General features: G+C 35.2%; 1 protein-coding gene across 1 annotated transcript; it reads right to left on the bottom strand.

Annotated features, from left to right (window-relative positions):
- Positions 1–2,577: 2,577 nt before the first annotated feature.
- LOC107799354 (uncharacterized) lies at positions 2,578–10,605 on the bottom strand. The gene is made up of 6 exons (XM_016622457.2): positions 10,269–10,605; positions 7,160–7,213; positions 4,533–4,613; positions 3,522–3,591; positions 3,327–3,415; positions 2,578–2,874 (listed from the first exon to the last, which is right to left on the bottom strand). The coding sequence occupies exons 1-6, from the start codon at positions 10,443–10,445 to the stop codon at positions 2,740–2,742; spliced, it is 606 nt and encodes a 201-aa protein (XP_016477943.1). The 5' UTR covers positions 10,446–10,605; the 3' UTR covers positions 2,578–2,739.
- Between the last annotated feature and the right edge of the window lie 17,267 nt (positions 10,606–27,872).

The raw sequence follows: 27,872 nt of genomic DNA, 5'->3' as shown, positions 1-27,872 counted from the left end.
AAATTTCACTAAAATTGCAAGAAATAGTAGATATAAATTCATAACTTTAAAAATATAATGTGTTTGAAACCATGAAGCTTAAATTCTGGATCCGTCAGTATTAATAGCTAGGGATCATTAGCAAATGCGTACCCAATTTTGTTGCTTCCTGGAAAAAAATATCAATTAATTAAAGATTTTAAGAGGGTGACCAGTTTTCACCCTGTTATTTAAGATATATCCAGTTTTTTCAAAATATTTAACTTGTAGCCGATATTGGTAAACTTCTTTTTTCTTAGTTGCTGTAAAACCAAAGTTGTAAGAAATGATCGACGCATGAATGTCGTTTACCGATTAGTGCCTATCTTTTGCTGTTTGTAGAAACCAACAAACAAAAATGTTTATAGAAGGTTTAGACGAGTCTGCAATTTACTGGATCATATAGGTAACAAAGTTGTGATCTCTCTGGTGCTTCTTGTTTTAGTCTCGTACAAAAGAAAAAATTCTGCAACTTTGTATATATCCACTCTTTTCACGCTTACGTCCTTGTTAACTTTGTCTCCTGAATGAATCTTGATATTTTAAATTTAGATCAGAAATTAAACATAACTGTTTGAAGTTTGGCCTCGCGTATATGAAATTCAGAAAAGACAAGTTTGAAGTTTACTTGCATAAACAATATGTTTGAAATTGATTCTGAAGTAGCCAAAACTTACAAAAACTTGTAAACTCCGGCTATTGCCTTAAATCGGGAGCCGAAAATTGACTACCTGTGCAATTACATATAAATGATACTAGGTAGTCACTCTAAAAGGCTGCTATTTAAGAATTAGCTCGGTTTTTCAGTTTAAATTTTTGGGTCAAAAATGTCCTGAACTGTCCGGAAGTTAAGATTATTTATTTAAAATTTCAGAAAAAAATTAAATATTAACTAATCTCTAACTAGCGTCACTGAGAATGGCTATATGTGGAATTGCCTGTGCACTTACCTCCACTTACCTCTCAATTAACTATGTTTAATCCTATACTATATGAACCATCAGCATTCATATATTCTAGTCAGTTCTATCTCATTCAACAAAATCTTTATTCAAATGGTTATGGTGATCATCAACCTTCCACAATGCTTCTCGTTTATTCAAACTTAGACTAATTAATTCGCCTCCAAAAGAATCTAGGAAAAAGAAAATTATTCAAACCATTTTCAGGCAAGGACAAAATCTATCTCTGCTGAAATCTACATTATGAGCACAGATTGGACAGATTCGAAAGAGTCCATTTAATTTGTTCGTCAAACTATTCTTGCTTTGGCCACTAAACAATAGAGACAATACGTAACAATCAACCGAATAAAGATGTAAAAAGAAACTTACACTATAAGCCAAACTCAATGACATAAAATCGTATAAACATTGATGATTAGCCCAACATGAAAGATCACAACTTCTACAATAGAATAATAGGCTGGTACTTTTGGAAAAGCATAAAATTCTTTTTGAGGAATAGTTGTAAGGATAGATTAGATTCGAAGTCGCTCTAATCTTTGTCACTCCACCCAACTATTACTGTGTGTCTATTTTTAATGGCGGAACAGATATGAATTGCGGCTACAACTTGCAGGCCAGTTCATACTAGAAAATACTAGTTTTATATACGGGTCAAATATACCCCTGTACTATGAGAAAATATTTAAATATACTTTTAGTTATATTTTGGGTCCAAATATACCGTAATACTATTGGTTCAAATATACCCTTCTCCCGTTAAGTTTGTCCAAGGTGGACATTAAATCCTATGAGGTACTACCATTTGATGAAGTGGATGTCACGTGGCATGCTACCTCAGCATTCCTAACCCATTTTACCCCTCCCCTCTATTTGTTTTTACACAGCTAAAATTTTCTTTCCCTCCACCACCATCATAACAGGCACAATAATTTTTGAGACTATGACGAGATTGACCGATGTTGCACCTTTAGATTAGAGTAACTAGCTAAATGAGTATATACATACCCACTTGTTTAGTCCAAAATCCCATAATTTGTAATATACATAGTATAATAAACCTTTTTTCATAGTTCATGGGTATATTTGGTCTTTCACCGTTTTATATATTATCTTCATTTGGGGATAGGCCAGAGGAAACAACGATTCTTGCCAGTGTGATACTAAGAGAACAAGCTGACCCAACTAATTTTCATGTGAGATGGGATTTATGCTACAAACCGGAAAAGATCTGTTTTTTTTAGGCAATTTGGTTAGTATATCTTAGTGCACACAATTGCCTCTCATTGGTTGTATAAGGTTTGCAAAGAGGTGTATAATATTCTGAGTCAATCCATCAATTGGCTTTAAGGTTTTAGGTTGAATACTCAAAATTCTTTCGCATAAGATAAGATTATTGCCAAACTTTGCTAAGCTTATTTGCACAACCATTTTCTTTTTTATTATAGTGTTCACACATACCGTCCAAAAGAGTTTAAAATGTCTTGACCCATTGTCTTAAGCTTTTGAGTTAAGACACTCTAGACATCTTCACAGTCATGCACTAAAAATATCAAATTAAAATGAAATAGTCACCAAGACCATCAGCATCAAATAGACCGAAGACCCAAGATTCTTAATTAGCTTTCCTGGAGTGTACTGCATTCTACTAATACAAGCTGAAGTGATAATTTCCAGTCAAAGGGGACACTAGTCCACGACTACAGACCACAAGCACTTTAAAAGATTTTAAAATAGTACCAGACGCGACAGCACACTACAACTCTTTCAGTTCCTGCTCAAATTGAAGCAATTTTTCCCGAAGAGGTTGCAGAAATTGTTTCATATCCTGTTTTATCCGCTGCTTGTCTTGTTGTTCAAGATCCTTGTCTTCACTAAGCTTCACTTCAATCTACAAATAAAGAATAAAGGTTGGTCACAACTTGCTTCCTGTAAAATACATTACAACATCTTTCTTTCTCTTTCTTTGGCCCTGGAGTGTTGTTTGGAAACTGCAAAGAGGCCACACATTCCGGAAAGGGGTTGTTGAATTTCCAGAGTTGCAAGAAAGCACAATAAGTTAATATTGTGTGTCTTTAAATGCAGGAAACAGGTACAATACTTATCTTTTACCTTTACTGCATTAAGAAGCATATAGCTCTTCGCTTTTCTGTTTAGAGAAGACTAAAGTTCATACAATTCCTGACTACAACTGAATACGCCAGATAAATTTGGTCTGAACAATGAAGAGCAGTGATAGCTTTTCGTTTATCAACAAAACCATTCTCATACCACCCTGTACATTAGTTTCCAACTTGCTCTTAAATTCTTTTATGAAAGTATGAACACATATCTAGCAAGTACCTGCAGATCATCTAGCTCACCAAATGAGAACTCCAGTATATCTATATGGCCTTTGACCGCCTTCTTCTCAGCTCCGACAAGCCATTCCCCTAATTACAGTATAACATCATTTGCTCATTAAATGAAAACAGAAGAACACCGGAGCGGAAAAAACGGATAGACTTCAAGAAACTGATTTCAAAGAGAGAAAAATACCCTTGACTTTGACAGTCAGCTCATATGTGTAGCCAACACGCTTTTTATTTCGTACAGTCACCAAGAATGCCTGTTGTGTCATCCAAACATTATGAGCAAAGAAATAGAAATCACAACGCTCAAGACTGCAGAATATTCCACATATGTCAGGAGAGTGGAAGTGGAAGGGTTACAGGTGTATGGCAATGTCACATCATCTTGGCCTAAGTTCGTTTACGAGTTTATTTGTAAATACTCTGATTAATTAAACAGATGCGAAGAGAGGAAACTGTTGAACACAACCAATTCTTGATTCCTAAACACTTTGGCACACAAAAATCTATATTAGATCCCCTCCCCTTGCTAAGATCCTGCAAATTATGTGAGCCATAGGGTAAAACCATGAAACAGTTTTAGGTAGGTTTAAGATACTTGGGGGTCGTTTGGTAGGATGCATTAGAGAAAATAAAGCATGCATTAGCTTTTGGTATTAGTAATCCATTGTTTGGTACATGCAAGTATTAGTTATACAACCTATTTGGTATTATCCTATGTATAACTAATACATAGCAAACCATGATATTAGCAATACCAAGGCTATTTATGCATGCATTAGCATGGTTAAAGACAAAATTGTCCTTAAAATCTCTTAAAGCTAAAGAATATGGAGGGCATTTTTGTAAACAACTCATTTTCTTAAAAATTATGCAATGCATTTTAAGTTTAAATAAACCACACCAAACTGTGGATAAGAAACTATCTCTGCATAACTAATGCTTGCATTACTAACCCATGCATTACTAATCCTTGCATTACTAATACACCTTATTCAGCACTATTCTTATACACTCTCCCAAACGACCCCTTGGTACTTTTTCACCTTCTCCATATCATTGTCTCTCGAAAATTAAAGAGAGAAAAGAGAAGATGACAGTAAAAGAGAGGGAATGCAAAAAACAATTCTTATGTTGTTTCCCTAATATCAACCTCAAATAGCAAACTACTTCAGGCATTAAAAACCAAAGCACTCACATCACCAGAACATCGTGTTACTTCGGCTACTTCTGCTCTACCCCCGGAATACTCCAGTGATCCCACAGATACGAGCAGCTCCTGCCATTCAAAAGAATCAGGCAACATAGATGTATACATACATATCATATACGCACGCACGCACACATATATGGTTCAAACTTTTGATTTCAGTAATAAGTTTCTTATCATAATAAAAGTTGAAACTATTCAGAATATTTTTCAACACCAAAAAAATGAATTGTAAAATTTTCTAACATAAAACATTCATAAAAGAACTAATACAAGTAATAATAAGAAAATATGATAAGACATAAAAAGAAGGCACACCATAGATTCATAAAATGCGTCAAAAACATTCATAAAAGATGATAAGACACCAAAAAAATGAATTGTAAAATTTTCTAACATAAAAGAACTAATACAAGTAATAATAAGAAAATATGATAAGACATAAAAAGAAGGCACACCATAGATTCATTAACATGCGTCAAAAAAGTTCCCTATATGAATCTAAGTTGTTCCGACACGGCAGTTTAGGTGCCGCACCCGTGTCGACACGACACTAGTATGGGTGTGGGTAAAAGCTCCGTACTAGATCTGGTCAAACAATTTTGGATACTTTGACCACGACGGACGAAAAAATTTGAGACGAGATAAAATTTGATTCCGGAAATCAGAACCAAAACTAGGGTAATTTTGAAGAAAATAGTATACCTTATCTAGGAAATCAATCCTTTACTTATCTACAACTTGAGAATAAAAAATGAAATCTACACTTAACAAGCTATACGTACGTATTCCACAAACAATTTTATAATTTAGAGAGTTTTTTTAATTTTTTTGAATTATTTTTAGCCAGATCTCAGCACCCGTATCCATACTAGGATTCGTATCCCCGAATCTTAGAATTTACATCTCGAAGGATCAGACCTCTAGATCTCCCGAGTCGGACACCCGCACCCATGTCCGATCAACTTAGATATGAATTAAAAGCATCAGAAGGACTATGAATTATATTACAGAATCTTTTAGCATTACGAGCTTATGATACTACGTTGAATTAAATGAAAAGCAATATGATTCATTCATATTTTGTTAAAACTGCAAATAATTACCTTTTCAATATATCACCTGTTGTATATAGTATTATAGTCTAAGATTTTTCCACATTTTTCCACCAAACATCCAAAGACAAGTTTATTTCTGTTTTCTTAAGAAAGGCTAGAAACTTGTGATAGCTGTAAGGAAAAAGTATTTGAGAACCAGTCAGATATCTTTAAAAGTGTTACAGTTCTAATGTTTCCACAGAACATCCAAAATTATTGCAATAGTTTCCTAAGAAAGGTTAGGGACTTGCATAGTTACAAGGAGAGACTCTCTCTCTCCCAATTTATGTGTCATACTTTCCTCTTTAGTCTATTCCAAAAAGTGTGTCAAACTTCCTTATTTAATAACAATTTAATTTTAAGCTTCCTATTTTACCATAAATAAAATGATTTGCAGCCACACTAATATCTATGATTTATTTTACAACACAAGTTTCAAAAGTCTTCCTTTCTTTATTAAACTTTGTGTCCAATCAACGCCCATATAAATTGGGACTGAGGGAGTAGTACTTTGCGAACTATCAGATCTCATTTTGTCATGTTAAAAGTAGAAAAATCATTTCAACATAAATATTGGAAACTTCAAATAATTTGTATAGTGTAAATGAACATGCACATATTAGTAATAGATTTATGACGGGCAATATGGAAGCACTGAAATCAAGCATCATGACATCATGCATGGCCATCACCGTGCAATTTCAGAGAACAAGTCAAACAACTGTGAAGAAGCATTTAAAAAAAGATGCATAAACAGTTTGATGGTGGATGGAACTTATATTCACAGAGCCGATTTTTCTGTTGCAAAGAAAACAAAACAAAATTAGAAAGTCCGACCAGAACCAAGACTATGCGCTACTAGCTTGATAACATAAACAGAGCATCCTAAGATTCCCACTGCATAACTACACAGTTAAAGAAAAAGGAACAGAAGATGAATGCAAATCTAACCTGGAGGAGATATATGTAAATATATATGGTTTCCCAACCTACAACATGGTTCTAGTAGGCTAGCATTGTGCCCATTTTTTAGTTCATAAATTACATGATGTCTATAGATACTAGTCTTTCTTATTTGTGGCAAATAATGTCATCCGTATAATTTGCTATTATTAATGGCCTTTAAGAATAACTGAATCCTAGTGCTACATGGTTTAACATTGCACTCCATGTCCAGTTTAGACTTTCAGATTTTGGCAACAGCAAGGAGGGACTTGAAACATGAAACTTATTTTTGAACATTCGGGCAGAAGGAGCCAATCAGATCATCTAAGCCCATTTTTTGCTGCCTATCGTAAAGATAATTTACTCAACTTATTTACTACTCTACCAAGTTTAGTGGAACATTTATTTAAGAAGTACCAATCAGATCATCCAAAGAGACAATTCCACCAGATCACAGAGCTCATTAGACGTGAAAGCAGAGCTGTAGGTCATAGGAAGAGGCAATTCCATGAAAAGTTTTTAAAACAGGATCACTCCAAAACGTGATGAAGGGAAGAATACTGAAGCTCATACCTTAATTCTATCATTTGCCCATTTATTTAGACTTTTCTCCTCCCATGTTCCAGCCTGCAAAAGAAATGTAGCAATTATCATGAGAACACACGATACAATTGAATCCATAAGAAGAAACAAACACTGCAAGACCACAAGTCATGAATGGTTTCCCTTCAGTTTAAGATTCTATTTATTTATTTAGTATTATTATTTTCTTTTTTGGGGAGGGGAAGGGGATAAATCAGAATGAGTTAGTAGCAGATAACATCTAAAAATCCCAGCTACTAGCTTTCCCTCATTGTCTCTGCTATACTTTCTTTTAATCTCAGTTGTAAAAACTAGCATAGCCCATTAGTCTCATCACCTCAGCATGGTAATAAGCCAACAGCCTGCTTTATTTTTGGACAAAGAAACAAAAAATAAAGCAGGCTGCCAGCCTGCTTTATATTTTGTGGAGTTAACACAATTAATCGCTGGGTGTTTTTTGGATTGATAGAACCAGCCATTTGTTTCCTTTTTGATAACTGAGAAATCCCCGAGCCCCAGTGGCACTCAGTTTGAACTCGGTGAACAATGGGTAAGTCCTTCCACCCTTCTCCACTTAAATACCGGACTTTTGTTTGTGTGACGGTTCAAACTCGTGACATGCGCCCAGTGTTATCAAAGGCGAAAAGCGCAAAAAAGCTCTAAGGTTCGTTGGGGCTTTAAGCGCAAAGCGCAAATAAAGCGTGGGCTTTAATAAAAAAAGGCGCAACGGGAGAAAAGGTAAAAATATGCATGTAGTCCAAGATTAATCATTATATGCATGAATAACAAATATATGGACAAAGAAATTGAAAACAACTTCACGATAAAGTGAAATATCAATTGTTTAAGGTCGCCTGTTCAGGATTACACTCATTGGCAAGGAAAAGTATGCCTTAGAACTTTGATGCGACACTAAAGCGCCCACAAAGCGAGGCGAAGCGCTCAACGTGTTTTGAGCCTCGTTCAGGGCTTAAGCGCGCCTTTGACAACGCCTAACCCACACATCACTCGCCGCACTCTTACCACTAGACCAAAGCCCTGGGGCAAAAGAACTAGCCAGTTTCTGGTACTATTGTGCTCAAATACGCTAACTATCCATTGTTGTGACTGGCTGCATCACAGATGGAGTTCAATATAGAAGGTACTGTTCAAAACATTTAGAATGTGTAGAATATACCACATATTGTTATGATTAGGGATGTGGCATGTGCAGGAACTAATGTAGGTTCTTTTCCTGTGAATCCCAATGACATAATTATTCACTGAGCTTGAAACTATTTCGCTACCTCTAGTCAAATACACATTAAGACATTTCTGCAAACTAAAAAATATAGAATCCATTTTGCACTGCCTCTATTCCAAATTAAATGTCATCATTTACTTATAGGTTCACTTCACAAGCAAAAAGGGTTTCTCAGTGTTCCATCACATATGTCCTCAGTGCCTAATTAACTATCCTACTTTTGTTTACAAAATTAATTAACTCGACGTGACAGTCATTTTAACTGGTCTGGTGTCTCTGTCACAACTACTTCAGATTTATCTTGCAAGGATTTTGTCTTAAATGGTGACGTGTCTAGGAACGAAATCAAAAGGCTAAGTTAGGACTTGGAGTTGGGAGGCTTCTCCAATATCAATCTATATTTTTCTCCTTCTGTATCCTAGGTTCCATGACATATTGCATATCTTTATCCTCACAATGTGCCAGTACAGCCTCGCAAAAGTTGACAACATTGAACAGTATAGAAGCCGCTGAAACATTTTTATTTATGTCAAAAGTTAAAAAGTAAAATTATCCAAGTAATAGTCTATATAAACCTCATGGACCACTAAATATTCTTCAGTGTTAGGAAAAGTTCAGCATTTCTTGCGTCCCATGTTGGAATTGTGATTCTGCAAGCTTGATGCAGCAGCGCTGGTGAAACTCCTCTTGGGTGAATCATAATTTATTAATTACCACGATTGCAGGAAAAACAAAAATGTGTAGAATATCTAAAACTACCAGTGCACTTGATTACTTGAATCCTTCAAGTCAAAACACCATTCTCCTATTGCCTACAGCAGAATATTTAGCTACGACTATAATGTGTCTCCAAATATCGAAGTGCCTCTCGCGAGTATTGGACCACAAGGCAACGAAACAACCGGTCAAAAGGAAACACAAAAACATTAGCTACAAGGAGACATATTGTCTTCAGTACCTAAAAAATTCAAACTAAGTCCAATTTGCCATTTTGAGTCATGCTCCATACACACTTGACTACATAGAGTAGACAGCATCATTAAATCTTTACACAATTGCATGAACCCCAGGTACCTAAAAAATCTGATTAAATGACACGCCAGAATTTATTTTGTCAACAAAGCTATGAGCTTTTGGTAAGCAACTGTAAAAACACTGAAAAGCACAGACTATATCAGAACTTAGAGCAATACTTTTTGCATTTACTTGCTATAACTTAGCAAAGACCAGAAGTCTTACATACTTGAAACATTTGCTAATTTTGCATATGCACATAGATATAACATCAGATTCCAGCATAATCCTATATGGAGGCTCATCCACGATTTTAAGCAAGTGGATCTGAATGCCTTTTGCGACAACAGGTGCAGAGCAAAAATAAGTGTATATCTTTTAAACTATTTCGACCAATATAGAGTTCAAGCATGTAAAAAGAGAGAAATCTTCTTATTGACTTGATCACTAGCAATGTACAAGAAGGGCTCAGATGCAGGAGTCCTGAGCTACCAACAACATGATACGTGATTATTCCATACGCCTAACAAAACAAAACAAGTACCTAGGAGAATACAATGCCATACCTTAATGAATATTATGAAATTCTCTAATATTCACTTACTCAAATATAATGAACCTAAACATGATTTGAACATGTAACTACATTAACATTCTTGATTTCAAGAGAGCAAAAAGGCAGTGACAAAATAACATCCACCCTTTATCCTAAACTGATCAAAATCAAATAAGAAAATGATCTTCCTACTCGACCATCACCACAATCCACATCCGTCCTTGATCCAACGCCATTATAAATCAACACAAAAATATAGAGAAACGAAGTGGGTAAGCGGGTCATACCCGATTCCAGGCAGACCCAAGGTGGGTTTGGGGATAATTGGCTTGATTGTTGAGGTCCTGAGAAGTGAGCTTCCTAGGAAGAGGCAAAGGTGCAGCATCTTGTGTCGCCTCCCTCACCCAATAAGTATAAGACGCTGTAGCTTCGTTCTGTTTCTCTGCTGCTGCACCTCCCTCCATTCCCTTCAACAAAATTACTCGCCGCCGATTACAACTTACAACAATGAAGGATCTAAAACTTGCGAAAGGGAATGGAATAAGATGCAGTGAAGGGAAGGGTCAGAGAGAGAAAGACAATGGGTCAAAGGTACTATTTAATGACGTTTTCCGATTTAGAGCAAGTTTGTATTGACTTGTTTCAAGTGGTTTTTAACCTAAAATAACTTTTATCACTTGTAGTGTTTGAATAAAATAAAAAAAATACTTTTAAGCATTTGATTTTAAATTAAAGTGACAAAAATAAGTAAAAAGTTAAAATTCTGATTTTTGATTTAAAAATCACTTAAAACAAATTAATCCCTCTTAAACAGTAAAGATGTTTTAGGGTATCTGTTTGCTGATTCGGGAAGGTTCCAGGAGGATGAAGAGAGGAGGGGTTAGGGGTATAAGGACAATAGCGGTGGCGCTTATTCCAAAGTTCGAGGAGTTAGGAGTAACCTATGCTGTAATTTCTTCAATTAATTTTATTTTCAGAGTTCAATAAAAGTTGTACACTATTTCATTGTGTTAAAACTTAAAACAAACTACTGATACTGCAATTAATTCAATTTATTAAATATATATATATTATAATTGCACATATTGTTTTATACTTATAATAAATTTTAATATATGATAGCAAAGTAGTTATTCCCTTTATTTCAATTTATGTGGACTTTTCTAGAGTAGGATGGTCAAAAGTTCTGTGAATTCTAACATAAATTTTTAAATTTTTTGAAATAAAATTTATGTTTAGAAACTATATAAAAATAATATAAGTTATAATAGTTAAAATTTTAAATATTTTAAGAAAATATTGACAAAAAAATGGCAAAATCGGGCAAGCCCTAGTTTAACCGTATACAAAAGTAAATAGGTTCACATAAACTGGAGCGTATGGAGTAATATTTATGAAAAAATATTATAATGAGCTAATAAATGTATTGATTGTGTAGATATTCCTTAACGTGAATGGTGGAACCTTATCCCCGCCGTATATACTAGGGGTGTCAATGGTTCGTGGTATGGAACCTTCTTGTTGTTCCTCATGGTTCACAATAATTAATTTTTTGGTTATTTTTGTACAGATTAAAAAATTTACTTTTTAATATTAATTAACAATGAAATTGACCATATTAATCTTTAATATCTCTTCACATAAACACTCCTAACACATACTCCAACACTATTTACTTCAAGTGCAGTGTAAGAAAAAAATAATTACTTTATTTTTAAAATTTGAAAAAATTAATTATTTTGAATTACAAAAAAAAAAACCAAAAAATTACTTATCGTTGCTCGGAGTAGTTGTGTTGCCTTGGACTTTCAACTGCTCAGTTAGAGTCTGAGTCAAGTCTAATGTCATCTCGAGAGTGGTCATTTTGGACTTTCTAGTTCCCCGTTCAATGTTTTCACTTTTACAGTGATGTCCTTTTCACTTTTTAGACCTTTTTACTTTTTAGTAGTATCTACATCAACCACCAATTGGGAAGGTTTGTAAACATGAAAAATATTATTGGACAGTTTAAATTAGGACTACATCCTAAATTAAAACGCATTAGTTCTAGTCAAAATTTTAGTTTTAGGTTAATATAAGAAGATTAATTTTAAATAAAAACTAAATAGGTTAAATCAAATCCAATTACATTTTAAGCTCAACAACTAAGTTGGATATGATCTCAATCCGGGATCTTCAAATCGGGTTGAGATCTCATCCAGTAAATTTTTGTCTAGTTTTTCTTAATAGGATCTTAGATTGTTGCCACATTTACAATAGAGACTTTAACGGTGGTGATTTATTTTACCTCGTTCAAGAATTAATTATAGTATAAGACCTAGGTTAATTAAATACATCCCTGTCATTATTACCATAGCCTAGCCCCAACTTCTTCCATTCATTCCACAAGAAAGAGTATTGTATATTAATCCGCTCAGAAACTATTATATTCTTGTAAGGCTGCGAAAAATAAAATGACAGATCTAATACCTCTCCCTCTTTTCTGAACTTAGGAAATGAACCTATAAACTGTAAATAATATCTTTCTACATATAATATAAATTCACAAGTTCAAGTGGTGAATCAAAATTCTACAAATAATTTTATTAATAATGAGTAACTGGTGTTTATAGTCTACTGTTGCCGGAAAAATTACTCCGACTCGGACAAGTCATAGTATTCAGACGGAGGCTCAAAGTGGAGGAGACGGTGGGATTTAGGTTATGTCTGAATATGTTTAATTTGATGATTTCAAACTCTTTTTATTCCTCTTAAATTGATGGCCATTTATGAGGCCACGTGTACATAATAATACATACAATTTGCAACCAGCTGCTATGGTTCTAGAAGTTAGTAGTAAGGATATTTTAGTATAACTAGTATAGTACCTGTGCGATGCAATGAGAATATAAATTGTGTTGTATGATTTAATATGTTTGACTACATTATATCATATTGCTTGAATTAAATTTTAATTTTCTTATTTTTATCTAGAGAAACATGCCCAATAAATAAATCTTATGAAATTAAAAAAAGATTCATATGGTCATCAAATAACTTTTCAATTCCTTACTTTTCTTTACTACAAAATCTAGTATATTTAGTATTATTTCATTTGCTATTTTGACGTTTTATTAGCTTGTTACTTGACTTAATATTTTTATTAATTCTCTCTTTTTAATATAATATAAATATAAATATATTTTTCTTACTCCTAAAACTTTTTCTTGACATTTTTTTTTCATTGTACATCTTCATTTGAATTCGTCCATAATATAAATTAATTTTTTCTTTATTAATTATAAATCTACCATTTTTTTAATAATTGGTAATTTTGTATTATATGCCTTGAAATTAAGTTTTTCTTCTCCTTTGACTTTTTATTGAAATTATTTTTAAGATTTAATTATTAAAGTTAACTATCTTTTAAAATTATACTTTATTGCTTGGTATTCTTCCATTGCCTAATATTTTGGATTTTTGACTTTATCTTTTGAGATTTAAGTTAAGTGATATTTTACATATGTATAATTTTTATCATTATAACTCAAAACGCTTTCTGATTTGAAATTCTAATAAATCTTATCAATTTATATTTTATACTATTTTTTCTCCTTTTGTTCCTCAGTTATCGTTATTGCTTTATTCGTTGCTCAGTATGAGTGCACTGTCATGTGAAGTTTCTATTAGTTTACCTTTAGATCTAACGTCCTCGCTTATTACCTCCTTTAATACAATGTAGATAATATAGATTTATTTATGTATATTTACAACTTTTCTCATCATAATTCTTATTATAAGTTTTATGTTGTGTCACGACCCAAAACCCACTATAGGTCGTGATGGCGCCCAACGTCGCCGTTAGGCAAGCTAACGGTGATCTATCATGTTAATTGTTCATTTTATTACTTTCGAAATCATAAATTTTTATTAAGAAAATTTCCACCTTTAAAATTAGGGGTACATACATAACTAGTAATGCATAAAAATAAAAGGTGATAATAATATGCGAATCCGTGAGCATCAACTAGACTATCCCAAAATCCGGTGTCACAAGTGTATGAGCATTTACTAAGGAGTACAATAATAATATAACATATGTCTGCATGAGCATTTACTAAGGAGTACATAGCATTTCCTAATTCCATGTCCAATTTCGTGGTAAAATCCAAAAATACCAATTTCTAGGTTTCTTTCAAAATCTCACAATTTCTACTAATTTCCATGTTAAATCCTTGTAGAATCCATGTAGTTAGCTAACAATATGCAGGAATTACTTACCTTGCAATAGATGATGAAAATCTCCCCTTGAAGCTCTCCAAAAAGCACCCAAACCAAGAGAGAAATGAGTGAAATGAGCAAAAATCCCGATTTAAAATAATTTTGCCCAGGCGTTGCCTTTCGCCGCATTCTGAAGCCTCGCGATCGCGAAACAATACCACCTCTGCCGCCAAAAATGCTCTACGTGATCGCGTCTGAAGACTCGTGATCGCGAAGCATGACCAATCCAACAATCGCGAACGCGGGACAACTTTGCGTTCGCGAAGACCAGTTCCATCAGCCCCTGCTTCAACACTACGCGAACACGTAACTTCATTCGCGAACAAGATGGTCCAGCCCAGGACACTACGCGATTGCATAGCTTAGCCCGCGAAGGCGAAGAACAAATCCCATATGCTCCCACTTACCTTCCGCGATCGCATCTCCCTCATTGCGATCGCGAAGCATGCCAAGGACACCAGAAACCAGCAGCTGCATATCACCCAAACTTGGTCCGAAATCATCCCGAGGCCCCCGGGACCCCGTCCAATCATACCAACCAGTCCCAAAATATGACACGAACCTACTCGAGACCTCAAATCACACCAAACAATATCAAAACTACGAATCGGCGATTGAAACCTTTCTTTAAAACATTTAAATTTTGACGAACGCGTTCGAATTACACTTAAACATTCCGGAATGACGCCAAACTTTATGCGTAAGTCATAAATCACAATACGAACCTATTCCAAGGCTCGGAACTTCAAACGAACATCGATAACAACAAAATCTACTTCAAATAAACTTATGAAATTCTAAAACTTTTAAAATGTCAACTTTTCATAATAAGCTCCGAAATGCTCCCGGACTGCCCGATACTCAACCCGAACACACGCCCAAGTCCGAAATTATTATACGAACCTATTGAATCCTTCAAATCTCGATTCTGATATCGTTTACTCAAAAATAAAATCTTGGTCAACTCTTCCAACTTAAAGCTTCCGAATTGAGAATTTTCCATCCGAATCAACTCCGAACTTCCCGAAATTAAATTCTGACTACACGTACAAGTCATAATACCTGAAATGAAGCTACTCATGGCCTCAAACCGTCGAACGACGTGCTAGAACTCAAAACGACGGGTTGGATCATTACAAATACTAGGGCGTGTATCTTGAGTTGCTCGAAGAGAGAGAGAGAAGGAAGAGAGAGAGAAAGAAGAAAAATTCTGAGAGAGAATCGTGTGTTAATTGAAAGAAAAAGAAATTAATTATTATCTAACTTAACTATATTTGTCCTAAAATTGACAAATGAATTTTTATTATGTTGTTACTTTGCTTAAAATGGTATATTTGCCTCCTTTTATTATATATATATATATATATATATATATATATATATATATATATATATATATATATATATATATATATATATATATTATTATCCAATATAAAATAAATTTTTAAAGGGTAAAAAAGGCGAACGATATTTCATTAAAGACGTTTTCGGATTTTTTTTATTTTATTATATATATATATATATATATATATATATATATATATATATATATATATATATATATATATAGATTTTCTTGTAGTATATATTGTATGTTATGTATTTTATAAAAATTATATCAATATTTTTAATATTTTCTTCTACATTATATGGAATAAATAATTAGACTTTTCTTCTATTTTATTTTTAATATAAAGTTTTAATTTGTATATTTTTTACTATGTTGCTTGTAATTGTTCCAAAATTTCAAATTAGACTTTTCTTCAATGCTTAAATTCAAATTCAAAAGAGTAACTAATTATTAACAATACATATTGCATAATTTTTTTAAAAATTTTAAAAAAAGAAATTAATTATTACCTAACTTAACTAAATTTGTCCTAAAATTTTCAAGTGACTTTTTATTATCTTTCCACTTGTCTTAAAATGGTATCTTTGCCTCTCCTTTTATTATATATAGATATCATATATATGGATTTTCTTTTGTATTGATTTTATTTAGGTGATTACAGAGTTTGTTAGTAGAGATAGGAATAGTCTAGTCATGGAATCTTTCTTTCTTTGTATAAATATATGAATAGCACTGTACATATGACACAATGAATAAAAAATATTTTTCATACAATCTTTCTTGAATTTCTTCATGGTATCAGAAGCAATAGCTCATTGATTTTTGTTCCATTTTACATTCCAATATCTTTTCATTTTTTTTCTTTGAACACCTACAAAATGGGTACTAAAAAACTGTTTTCTAAATCCAAAACTGAGATTGATATTTCACATCCTTATTTTCTCTCCTCCTCCGATTCTACAAGTATGAATCTCATCAATACTACCTTTGATGGGACCAGATATAGAAATTGAAGAAGAGGAGTTCTTATCTCTTTATCTACCAAAAATAAATTGAAGTTCATCAATGGAACCAGTGCAATACCAAAGAAGGATTCATCTCTATTAGTTTAGTGGACACGTTACAATCATATGGTAATAACATGACCACTTAATTCTCTTAGTAAAGAAATAGCTGAGAGTGTTATTTACTCACACACAGCTGCAAATATATAAAATGAACTAGAGAAAAAGTATGGACAAACTGATGGTACAAAGCTATTTCAGCTTCAAAGAGAGTTGAACAATATCAATCAAGGAACTAGTGATATAGCAGCTTCAAAGAGAGTTGGACAATATCAATCAAGGAACTAGTGATGTAGCTGCTTCTTTTACCAAATTGAAAAGGATATAAGACCAACTGAAAGAACTAAATACTTTCATGACATGTAGTTGTGAGTGAAGTCGTGGAGCTAAGGAGCACAATCACAAGATGCTTGAGGATCATAAGTTAATACATTTTTTATGGGCCTAAATGAGACGTATAGTGCAGTTAGAGGAAATGTGTCGATGATGAAGCTTCTTCCTACCACAACACAGGCTTGCTCTATCATTTTGCATCAGGAGTCAGAAAGACAGGCACATTCTACTCATGAAATTCCTAATGACTCTTCTACTTTCATGACTGGCATAAATAGACTCCACAAAAGAAAGTTATGGAAACTAAAGGGGCAAGTCACTACCCGGTAAGAAAGAATGATTCATATTAAAGATATTGCAAGAAAACGGGTCATGAAAAAGAGCAGTGCTATAAATTAGTAGGATATCCTCTATACTTCAAGATTAACAGGCAGAACAGGGGAAATTTCAGAAACCAGCAAGCAAATGTTGCAGAAGTTGAATGATCTCTCACCTCAGGAATCAGAGGAAATGCAGTCTCAAATATGGTTAATAGCCAAGGTGTCACGACCCCAATTTTCCTCCGTAGGATATCGTGTCGGCACTTAGTCTCTAAGATTAGATAAGCCTAACACTTACTGAATTAATAGAAGAATTCAACCATCAACTGATAAATATGAAATTTAGAAATCTTTATACACAACTTACAAATTTCAAAACTGGTAGTATAAGTCATAAACTCTACTGAGTTTGCTAGAAAGTCCCTAAATACAACTGTTCGGAATAGAATTAAAGAGTACAAGTATAATAACAGAAGGTGACTCCGAGGCCTGCGAACGCGACGATAGGTTTACCTTGAGTCTCCACAGCAATGCTAGACTAGCTAGCTAATAATCAACAATAACCGTGGCACCTGGATCTGCACAAAAATGTGTATAGGTGTAGTATGAGTACACCACAGCGGTACCCAGTAAGTATCAAGACTAGCCTCGGTGGAGTAGTGACGAGGGACATTCAAGACATCTACCGGACTAAACAACCGGACAAGTATGAAGGTGAACTAACAGAGAAACAATATTAATATAAAGCTAAGTAGGATAAGGAATAAAAAATAATGCTTGCAATGATACACTAGTAACATCAATATTTAACAGGAAACAGTCAGGTAATAGTGCTGTAGAGTAAGCTGAACACAGTCTAAGTCTGGTGATACCAAATAAAGGAAAACCAGCAACAACTCAATAAGAACAACCGCTTTTACACCAGATCTGTCAAGCATTTCCATGAGGTACCAAACCTCATAATCACAGCTCGTGGGTTCCAATTCATGAACCCTAATCCCTTGGCATCTTGTGCTCGCATTACAATTCATAACCACACGGACGACTCACGTGCCGGGAGAACAGCTCTCACACAGAAGGCAAGTAGACAAGGGTACATGTAATGGTCAATAGAGTCATGATTCATCTTCTTAAACTGATATGGGTGATTCAGGTGCGTGTACACTTGTGCTAGTGTTCTACCATAATTTAAGTCAATAAATGAGAGTAGAGACAACGAATAGCACATAAGAAATGATCACCACGAAATGTACAGTGTAAGTAAGACAACAATAAAGTTGAAGCAATGGCAAGCACAATAAGATTGGCTACATAGAACTAAGCAAATATTGCAACACGAAAGAAGACAATTAATAGTATGCTAAGGAAACAACAATAAAAAACAAGTACAAAAGAATGGGGAAATGACAACAAGAGCCCTACCGAGGTACCGCCTCGTAGTCTCAAATCATAAAATGAATCACAACTTTCCTTATATCATCGCGGGAGCCTTTATATTTAGTTTTGAAAATCATTTTTCCCGAAATAGCATCCCGCATTTTAGCCCACCTTATCACACCGCATGACTTCTAGTAGTTCCCCTACTAGCCACACGTTTCAAGCCCACCTTATCTCACCGCATGCGTTTCAACACCCAGATCTTATACCATCACATGCGTATTAATAATAACAACAACATGGCAGAAACCTCGTGCAACGCAATAACAACCGCGTGGCAGAAACCTCGTGCAAACACAAGAACAATCGCAGGGCAGAAACCTCGTGCAAACACAATGTGACGACTCGGCCGATCGTCTTGAGAGTTATAGCCCCGATCCCTTATTAACTGATTTACCCGTATCTTTTTATGCTATTGTGACTTGCCGGGAGGTTTCATTTTGGTTTTTGGAAGTGTTTGGGACCGTAGTCGGAATTGAGTGAAGACGACTCTAGAATGGAATTCTGTCAATTTTGTTAGCTTCTTTATTTGATTTTGGGCTTAGGGACGTGTCCGGATTGTGTTTTGGAGGTCCGTAGCTCATTTAGGCTTGAAATGGCGAAAGTCGAATTTTTGGAGTTTTGGACTGGTAGTAGAATTTTTGATATCGGGGTCAGATTTTGATTCCGGAAGTTGGAGTAGGTCAGTAGTATTGAATATGAATTATGTCTAAAATTTGAGGTCAATCAGACGTGGTTTGGTTAGTTTCGGCATGGGTTATCGAATTTGGAAGTTTCAAGTTTCTTTAAGTTTGAATTGGAGGGTGATTCATGATTTTAGTATTGTTTGATGTGATTTGAGGGCTCGACTAAGTTCGTATGGTATTTTAGGACTTGTTGGTATATTTGGTTGAGGTTCCGGGGGCCTCGGGTGTGTTTCGGATGCTCAACGGATCATTTTGGACTTTGGAAAGATAGCAGGTTTTTCTGATTTTTGTTGCAGAAGTTTGTTCTTCGCGTTCGCGAAGAGGAGCTCGCATTCGCGAAGGTGTGGCCAGTGGAAGCATCGCGAACGCGAGGAGTAGGACGCATTCGCATAGAGGAAAAATGGAACAGCTGGGACCCCAAGGATTTGTTCTACGTGTTAGCGTAGAGGAGAACGAGTTCGCGAAGGGTCTGGCAGGTGAAGCTACGCGTTCGCGAAAGAGGAATTTCAATCAGTGGAATTTTGTTCTACGTGAACGCGAGAAGATGGCCGCATTCGCGAAGAAGGATTACCTGGGCAGTACTTAAACATTTCAAAATCGAGGGTTAGTCATTTTTATCAAAACTTGAGTTTGGGAGTTCGGATTTGGACGAGATTTTGAGGGATTTTCAGAGATATCAATTGGGTAATGATTCTTAACTTGATTTTGGTTATAACCCACTAATATATAATTAATTTTATCATTTAATTTCAGATTTGGGGTGAAAATTGGGAAAATTGAGAAGAGTTCTTAGACCAAATTTTAGGGTTTTGATCGAGATTTTGGTATAGGATTTGAGTAAATTTGATATGGTTAGACTCGTGAGTGAATGGGTTTTCGTATTTTGCAACTTTTACCCGATTCCGAGACGTGGCCCGGGGAGACTTTTTGGGGTGTTTTTTTAATTTCTTGCCTTAGCTTTGATTTCGTTAGCTAGATTAGTTTCTTGTAGCTATATTTATGTTATGTAATTAGTTTTGGCTAGATTTGAGCCATTCACATTCAAATATTCGTGGAAAGAGCATTGTGACAGATTGATTTGAGCTTGGTTCGAGGTAAGTGGCTTGCCTAACCTTGTGTGGGGGAACTCCCCTTAGGATTTGGTACTATTTGATATGTGAGCACCGTGTACGTGTGGTGACGAGTACATACACGGGCTATTTATTGTAAAACTCCATTTTTCACTAAGTCATAACTTGTTTTCTCCTTAATTGAGACATACCAGCATATGTAAATATCCTGTTTAGACTAAAATAGCATGCATACTTATTTAACTGCCTATTTGAACTCTGTGTAGCATGTTTAGTGAAATTACCTGCTTTCTGTGACTTGAACTTAGTCTAAATTGTAGGATTACTTGCTATAACTGTTATTTTGGTGGGTTGCGCTGCATATTTACTTTGGGACTACAGAACGATATTCCGGGAGATCCTCCTGTGCTGCATATTTACTTAGGACTATGAAACGGTATTCCGGGAGATCCCCCTGTATGACATATTTTCTTTGGGACTACTGAATAGTATTTCGGGAGATCCCCCTATTTTGCATATTTATTTGGGACTACGAAACGGTATTCCGGGAGATCTCCCCTGCACATTTACGTTTGGGACTACGAGACGGTATCTCGGGAAATCCCCTGTTGTTATCACTGTGTTCTGAGATGTTGTCTTTCATTGTTCTATTCTTGTTAGATTTCCATATTTATTTTACTGTGATATTTCATTCTGTCTTATTTAATTATATTTATACTAGTAGGGCCCTGACCCGATCTCGTTACTACTCGACCGAGGTTAGGCTTGGCACTTACTTGGTACCGTTGTGGTGTACTCACGCCCTTTTCTGCACATGTCCTTTTCTGCACATATTTTTCGTGTGCAGATCTAGGTTCATCTTACCAGCCTCATCATTAGTTGCAGTCGCTGCTGCTTATTGGAGACTTCAAGGTACATCTGCCCGCGCCCGCAGATCCTCGGAGTCCTCCTCTATTCCCTATGTTCATTTTGCCTTCTTTCTATAGAAATGATGTATAGAACGGTTAAGACTTCTTAGTAGCTTATGACTTACGGTATTCCGGGTTTTGGGAAAAAGTAAATATTGTATATGCCGAGTGGCACTGTTTCTGCTTATTTACTATATCTGTTAGCTGTTATATTTGTGTTTTCATCTCATTTCTGCAATAATTAGGCTTACCTAGTCGTAGAGACTAGGTGCCTTCATGATGGTTCACGGAGGGAGAAATTGGGTCGTGACACACAATAACAACCGCACAACAGAAATCTCATGCAAACACAATAACAATTCTCTCAACAACAACACGTGTGCCAAAATATAACAACTCAAATAAATGACTTTCACAATATGTGCCCACATGCCACAACATTTCCTCTAAACAATTTCAATATCACAACCACGCATAGCCCTCAGCTCAACAATACTGAATACAACAGCAACAATGACAATAATGCGAGAATACATCAAGTAAATCAACTCAGGAACTTCAAAACACAAGGAAACGGAAGAACGAGTTCTCAAAGAAAGACACAACATGGAGTAATGGTCTCAATAGGAATAGCTCAACAAGGAAGAGATAATGTGTAGCAATGATTTCACAAAAGTACAATTCAACGATAAGAGGGATAACATGAAGCAATGATTCCAATTAAGGATAAGTCAACAATGATAAGGGATAACAAAACTTCATTTAGGGTTGAGCAATTACGGAAGAGATACAACAAAATCAATTAAGGATAAGCAAATTATGGAAAAAGATAATAATAACTTCAACTAATGATAGGCAATTACGAAAAATATAATAATAACCTCAATCAAGGATAAACAATTACAGAAAGAATAGCATGGCAATAAAAGTGGCAATAACTTCAATTAAGGTACATAAGAGTTTAATCGGCAATAAGGGTAAAACATGAAGCAATAAATTCCAAATAAGACACGTAAGGGTGAATTTAATAAATGGAGAATTTAACATGACAAACCAACTTCATATTGAATGGACATAAGAATCTAAGAGCCCTAATCGGTCAAATTTTCACAAATAAGCACGGGCACGTACTCGTCACTTCGCGTACACGGCCTTCACATGACACAATTAGCACAAATGACTCGAATCCTAAGGGGTAGTTCCCCCTACAAAGTTAGGCAAGATACTTACCTCAAAGAAGCTAGACCGATACTCTAAAATGGGCTTCTCGAGTGAAACAACCTCCGGACAGCTCAAATCTAGCCCAAATAACTTCAATTCATAAATAAAACTCATAGAAAATAATTTCGGATAATAAAGCTTCAATCTTTAACAAAAACTAAAAAGTCAACCCAAAAGTCAACCCCCGGGCCTGCACCTCGGAACTCGATAAAATTCACAAAATCCGAACACTCATTCGATGACGAGTTCAACCATACAAGAATTACCAAATTCCGATATCGAGTCGCCCTTCAAATCCTTATTTTACATTTTGAAAGATTTCTTCAAAAAATTTCATTTTTCCTCAGCTCAAAACACTAATTTAATGATAAAATTAAAGATAAAATCATGAAGTATAATCAATTCTGAGTGAAGAACATTTACCCCAAAGATTTGCTTGAAAAACTCATGAAAATTCGCTCAAATCTGAGGTCTACAACTCAAAATGTGATAAAAATGACCAAACCCTCAATTTGGAAAATATATTCTGCTGTCCAAGTATTTGTACATCGCGATCGCGAAGGAAGAAATGACTACTGCCTAGAAATTTTGCTACGCGATCGCGAATAGATACATGCGATCGCGAAGAAGGGAACACTGATGCCCCAAGAAATGTACTACGCGATCGTGTAAGTTGAAATGCGATCGCGTACAAGACATCACATGGCCCCCACGAGAGGCTCTATGTGAACGCGGAAAAAGGGATGTGAACGCGAAGAAGTAGAAGCCACGCGTACGCAATCATGGACTGATCCATGCGAATGCGAAGAGGAAGAAAGACCAGCCAACCAAATAGCTTTCGCGATCACGGCTGCACCTACGCGATCACAGAGAAGGAAACAAGACACCAGAAATGCAGCATTCCAAAACATAAGAAAATGGCTTGTGGCCCATCCGAAACACGCCCGGGCCCCCGGGACCCCGACCAAATATACCAACAAGTTCCATAACATAATATGGACCCGCTCGAGGTCTCAAATTACCTCAAACAATGTCGAAACTATAAATCACACCACGAATCGAACTTATGTATTTCCAAATCTTCAAACTTCTAAAACTCGCGCCGAAACATATCGAATCAACCCGGAATGACGTCAAATTTTGCATACAAGTTCCAAATGATATAAAGGAGATAATACAACTCTCGGAATCGTATTCTGACCCTGATATCACCAAGGTTAACTCTCGGTCAAACCTCTCAACCTTTCAAAACTTCAACTTTCCAATTTTCGCCGAAATGCTTCTAATTAACCTACAGACCTCCAAATCCGGAAGCACGCCTAAGTCCGAAATATTCATACGAAGCTATTAGAATCATTAAAATGTCATTTCATAGTCGCCTACGCAAAAGTCAAAACTCTGGTCAACTCTTACCGCTTAAGCTTCTAAAATAGGAATCCTTCTTCTAAATTGACCTCGAATCATCCGGAAACTGAACTCGGCCACACATGCAAGTCATAACACATAATACGAAGTTGCTCAAGATCTAAAGCTGTCGAACGTGATGCTAATTCTCAAAACGACCGGCCGGGTCGTTACACAAGGATTCTCTAAGGAGCAATGTGACTAGTTGATTCAATTATTCCAATCTATGTAGGGAGGTGGTTTTATTTCCTCAATTTCTGAACCCACTACAAGTGCAAGCTTTGCTGGTATTGAAGCTGGCTGCAATATATTCACTTCATTTTTGTTTTAGTATTCCTAGTGTTCTTTGGATAATCGACTCTGGTGCTACACGACACATGACTTTTAATGAATACCTGTTACATGATGTCATAGTAATTAGAACACCTATATCAGTTAATTTGCCTAATTCATATAAAGTAAAAGTTACCTGTATAGGAAAGCTTCAATTGTCTCCTGGTGTTGTGCTTCACAATGTGCTCCATGTTCCAACATTCAAGCATAACCTTCTTTCAGTCACGAAACTATGTGAGCAATTCAATTGTAGTCTGACATTTGACAAAATTGGATGTTATTTACAGGTCCCTTCCTGAGGAGGGGTCAAGTTTTTGGTGATGCATCTGCTGGACTTTACCTGGTGCCGAATAACTCTCTTCATATCCAAGCCTCACCTGTCAAGAGCATTGCTCCAGTGTCTTCTTCCAACCAGTTGTCCGAGTCAAGTTGGTTAGAGTCTGTTTCTTTTCCAACTTCTGTTTGTCAAAGGCCTTTATGCCTAAGGTCTTAGAGTCATATTAGTCCTGTTTGTCATGAAAACCTCAGTAATAATAAAAGCGCTTCAGTTTACAATGTTACCGAATTGGAGAGTTTGTGGCATAAAAGACTGGGACATTTTCCCTTTCATCAATGAAACATATAACATGATTACCTATAAAGTTCATAGAAAAGAAAGAATTCCTGTTGGCGACCAATTTTGACCCTCCCTTTTATAATTAATTTACTCGCACTTAATGATTTTCAGTAAGTATATTGTAAAATATTTTCTAATTAATGAATATTTTCTTAAGTAATTAATGGTGTTAAATTAATAATTTAGTATTAAAATTACAAATATATTACTCTTACTATTTTTGAAACTATGAAAATAACTTTTATATTCATTACATAGGTCTAAAATTAATTTAATAAGTTATTCCTTAATTTTGGTAAAATAGCCTACTCTTACTAAATAAATCCGAAATTAAATAGAAAATAGGGTATTTAATAGTTAACTAATTATAGTAACTAGTAGATTTTAATTTCTATTACACTTTATTAAAATTATTTAAGTTTGTTTAAATTAATTTTAAAAGGGTTAAAGATCAAAGAGATACAATTGAAATTTTAATTAAATACAAGATGGCTATTTGTTAATATAATTTCAGCCCAAAATATTGGCCCAAAGCTATCTGACCCAGTCCAAACCCCTCCTCTCTTTCCATCTTTGCAATCCGGTCCACTCCCAATGAACCAATCATAACTTGCCACATCGCCCTTCCACACAACTCACAAACGAAACATAATCAATCTCAGTCGTCCATCCCTCAAATCAACAACCCATGTTTATCCCCGTTTTTTCCTTTAATTTTAATACTCCACCAGATTCAATCTTGACCGTCCAAATCCAACAATACATCGGTTGTCGTATTACACTATTTTAATTATTTAATCTCTGATTTATTAGGGCCATTGATCTAAAGATCCAACGGCCTAGATCTCTTCAACCCGTTTAAACCCCTAGAGACAACCCAATCCCCTCAAATCCTAATCATTCGTCTCCCAGACTCAGGCACCCCCTTTCCCCTTTCACTCTCCATTCTCTCGTCTACTCAGCTCCATCAATCACCAGACTTCTCATGAAATTTAACTTCAAATTATCTCTTTTGCCTCTTGAGCCGCGAATCTAGCCGATCCTTTTCCTTTTTTCTGATAAAAGTTGAAATGCCCAAATCTAAAACCCTAGACCAAAAGAATGAAACTTCGAAATCTTCTGATTTCTCTTATGCTCCATTAAATCGTAGCATGCATGAAGGTTTCTCAAGGTTTCATCATGAGGACCCGATACCCAGATGTCAAATACAGTGACCTCTGGGTTTTAGAGCCTTATCCGATGGATTATGATTCTTGAGTCGCCCAAGTAAAATCCTTTGATGATTTCCCCCTCTGTTTTCTCTGATTTTACTTGCTTTGCTTCCATTATCCGATATTCGTCATCTTCTACTCACCATTTCAAATCTGATTGGAACCCTAGTCATTAAATGACACTATAAATAGAGTCTTCAATGCTCACACCTAACAACATAGAAAACGAACAAACACTTAAGAGAATTAAAGCTTTAGACTTCTCACTGATTTTATTTTACTTCTTCGATTTTGAGTTCGTCTACTGTTCGAGCTTGAGTTTAGATTCTTAACGGCTAAACAAGAAGCTTTTGTTTGGTTTGCTATTCGTAGAAGGTCAGTGTATGCTGACCCTCCCTTTCTTTGATTATTTTGTGTTGTTTCGTGCTTTTGATGTTTCCCTCTGATTGATTGTCTTTGTTTGTAATGGATATTACTAGTACATGACTGATCATCTTGTTTTGATAACTTATTGTTTGAGCTAATCATTTCCTTGATAATCTGTAACTATTCTAACATTGGTTGAATATTTTACGAACATGATGAACTTCACCAGATAAATGCTTCCCTAAAAATGAATAACCTAAGTCTCACTAAATTGCTGCAGTTAGTTGAGAGGCTGTGATGATTCTATGTGTGTTCTATTAGCTGTACTACCATATTTGCTAGCCTAGTTCAATCTGTGTCTTTTATAGTTCCTTAATCCCATGTTAAGAATTTATGCCTGCTATTTGTGTTATATTGTCTCTTGAAGTTAAGCAAGGCTATTTTACTTGTTAACATGTATAAAACTGATTTCCTCATTGTATCTATATTATAACCACTTAACTTGTTTTCTTAGACTGATTAATCTGCTAATGAAACCATGCCTACCTTAACATGTAAAGCTCACAAGATTTTGTGATTTGAACTTCTGTGGTGGATTCACCAACTTGGTTGTTAGATCATCTGCTCACTCAATATGTTCTATAATTTTGCAAACTTTTAGAAATATCACTATATATGTTTAGACTTCTTCCTCTCTTCTAATATGCTTCTATGATTCTAAGACCTCTTAAGGGATTACTGTAAAGGTTTTTTCTATTAACTTCCTTGATTATGTGATCATATTTGTGAAGCCTCACCCAAATGTAAATGTGTTCTGAAATGAAACTGGTTTAAGTTCTAATGAATTTCTGTAGTTAATCTTATATGACGTCTGACTGCTACTGTTGACCTAGCAAACATGTTTAGAATTGTCTTCAGGGATCTGATTAAGAAAAATAATTTGGTTAAGAGTTATTGCTGTTGTACATGTATATCATCCCCTGAACTGACCATACCATGTTAGGATTTATTATGCCTGTACTAATGTATTCACCTGTTTAGTCGGACTAGTTATCTTGTTATTAGTGCCCTGCTTATTCCATGTGAAACCTTCTTTGTTCTAGACTTTTATAATGAATTTGCTGGCCTGACCCTATGCTCTACATGTTGTAGTCTTGCACTCATTAAGGATATTTCTTGTATGTGCTTGATTGTCTTCTCCCGGATTTCTGCACTCATTCGTGTTATCAAACAGACTCCCTGCTTATCTTTCATATTCATGCCTATGTTCTCACATTGCCCTGTCGCATAATGAGGATTTAACCTTGC

The sequence above is a fragment of the Nicotiana tabacum genome, chromosome 13 (genome assembly GCF_000715075.1).
Source record: "Nicotiana tabacum cultivar K326 chromosome 13, ASM71507v2, whole genome shotgun sequence".
Classification (NCBI taxonomy): Eukaryota; Viridiplantae; Streptophyta; class Magnoliopsida; order Solanales; family Solanaceae; genus Nicotiana; species Nicotiana tabacum.
Note: the sequence above shows the minus strand (reverse complement) of the source record. Positions and strands in the feature narration are given on the sequence as shown.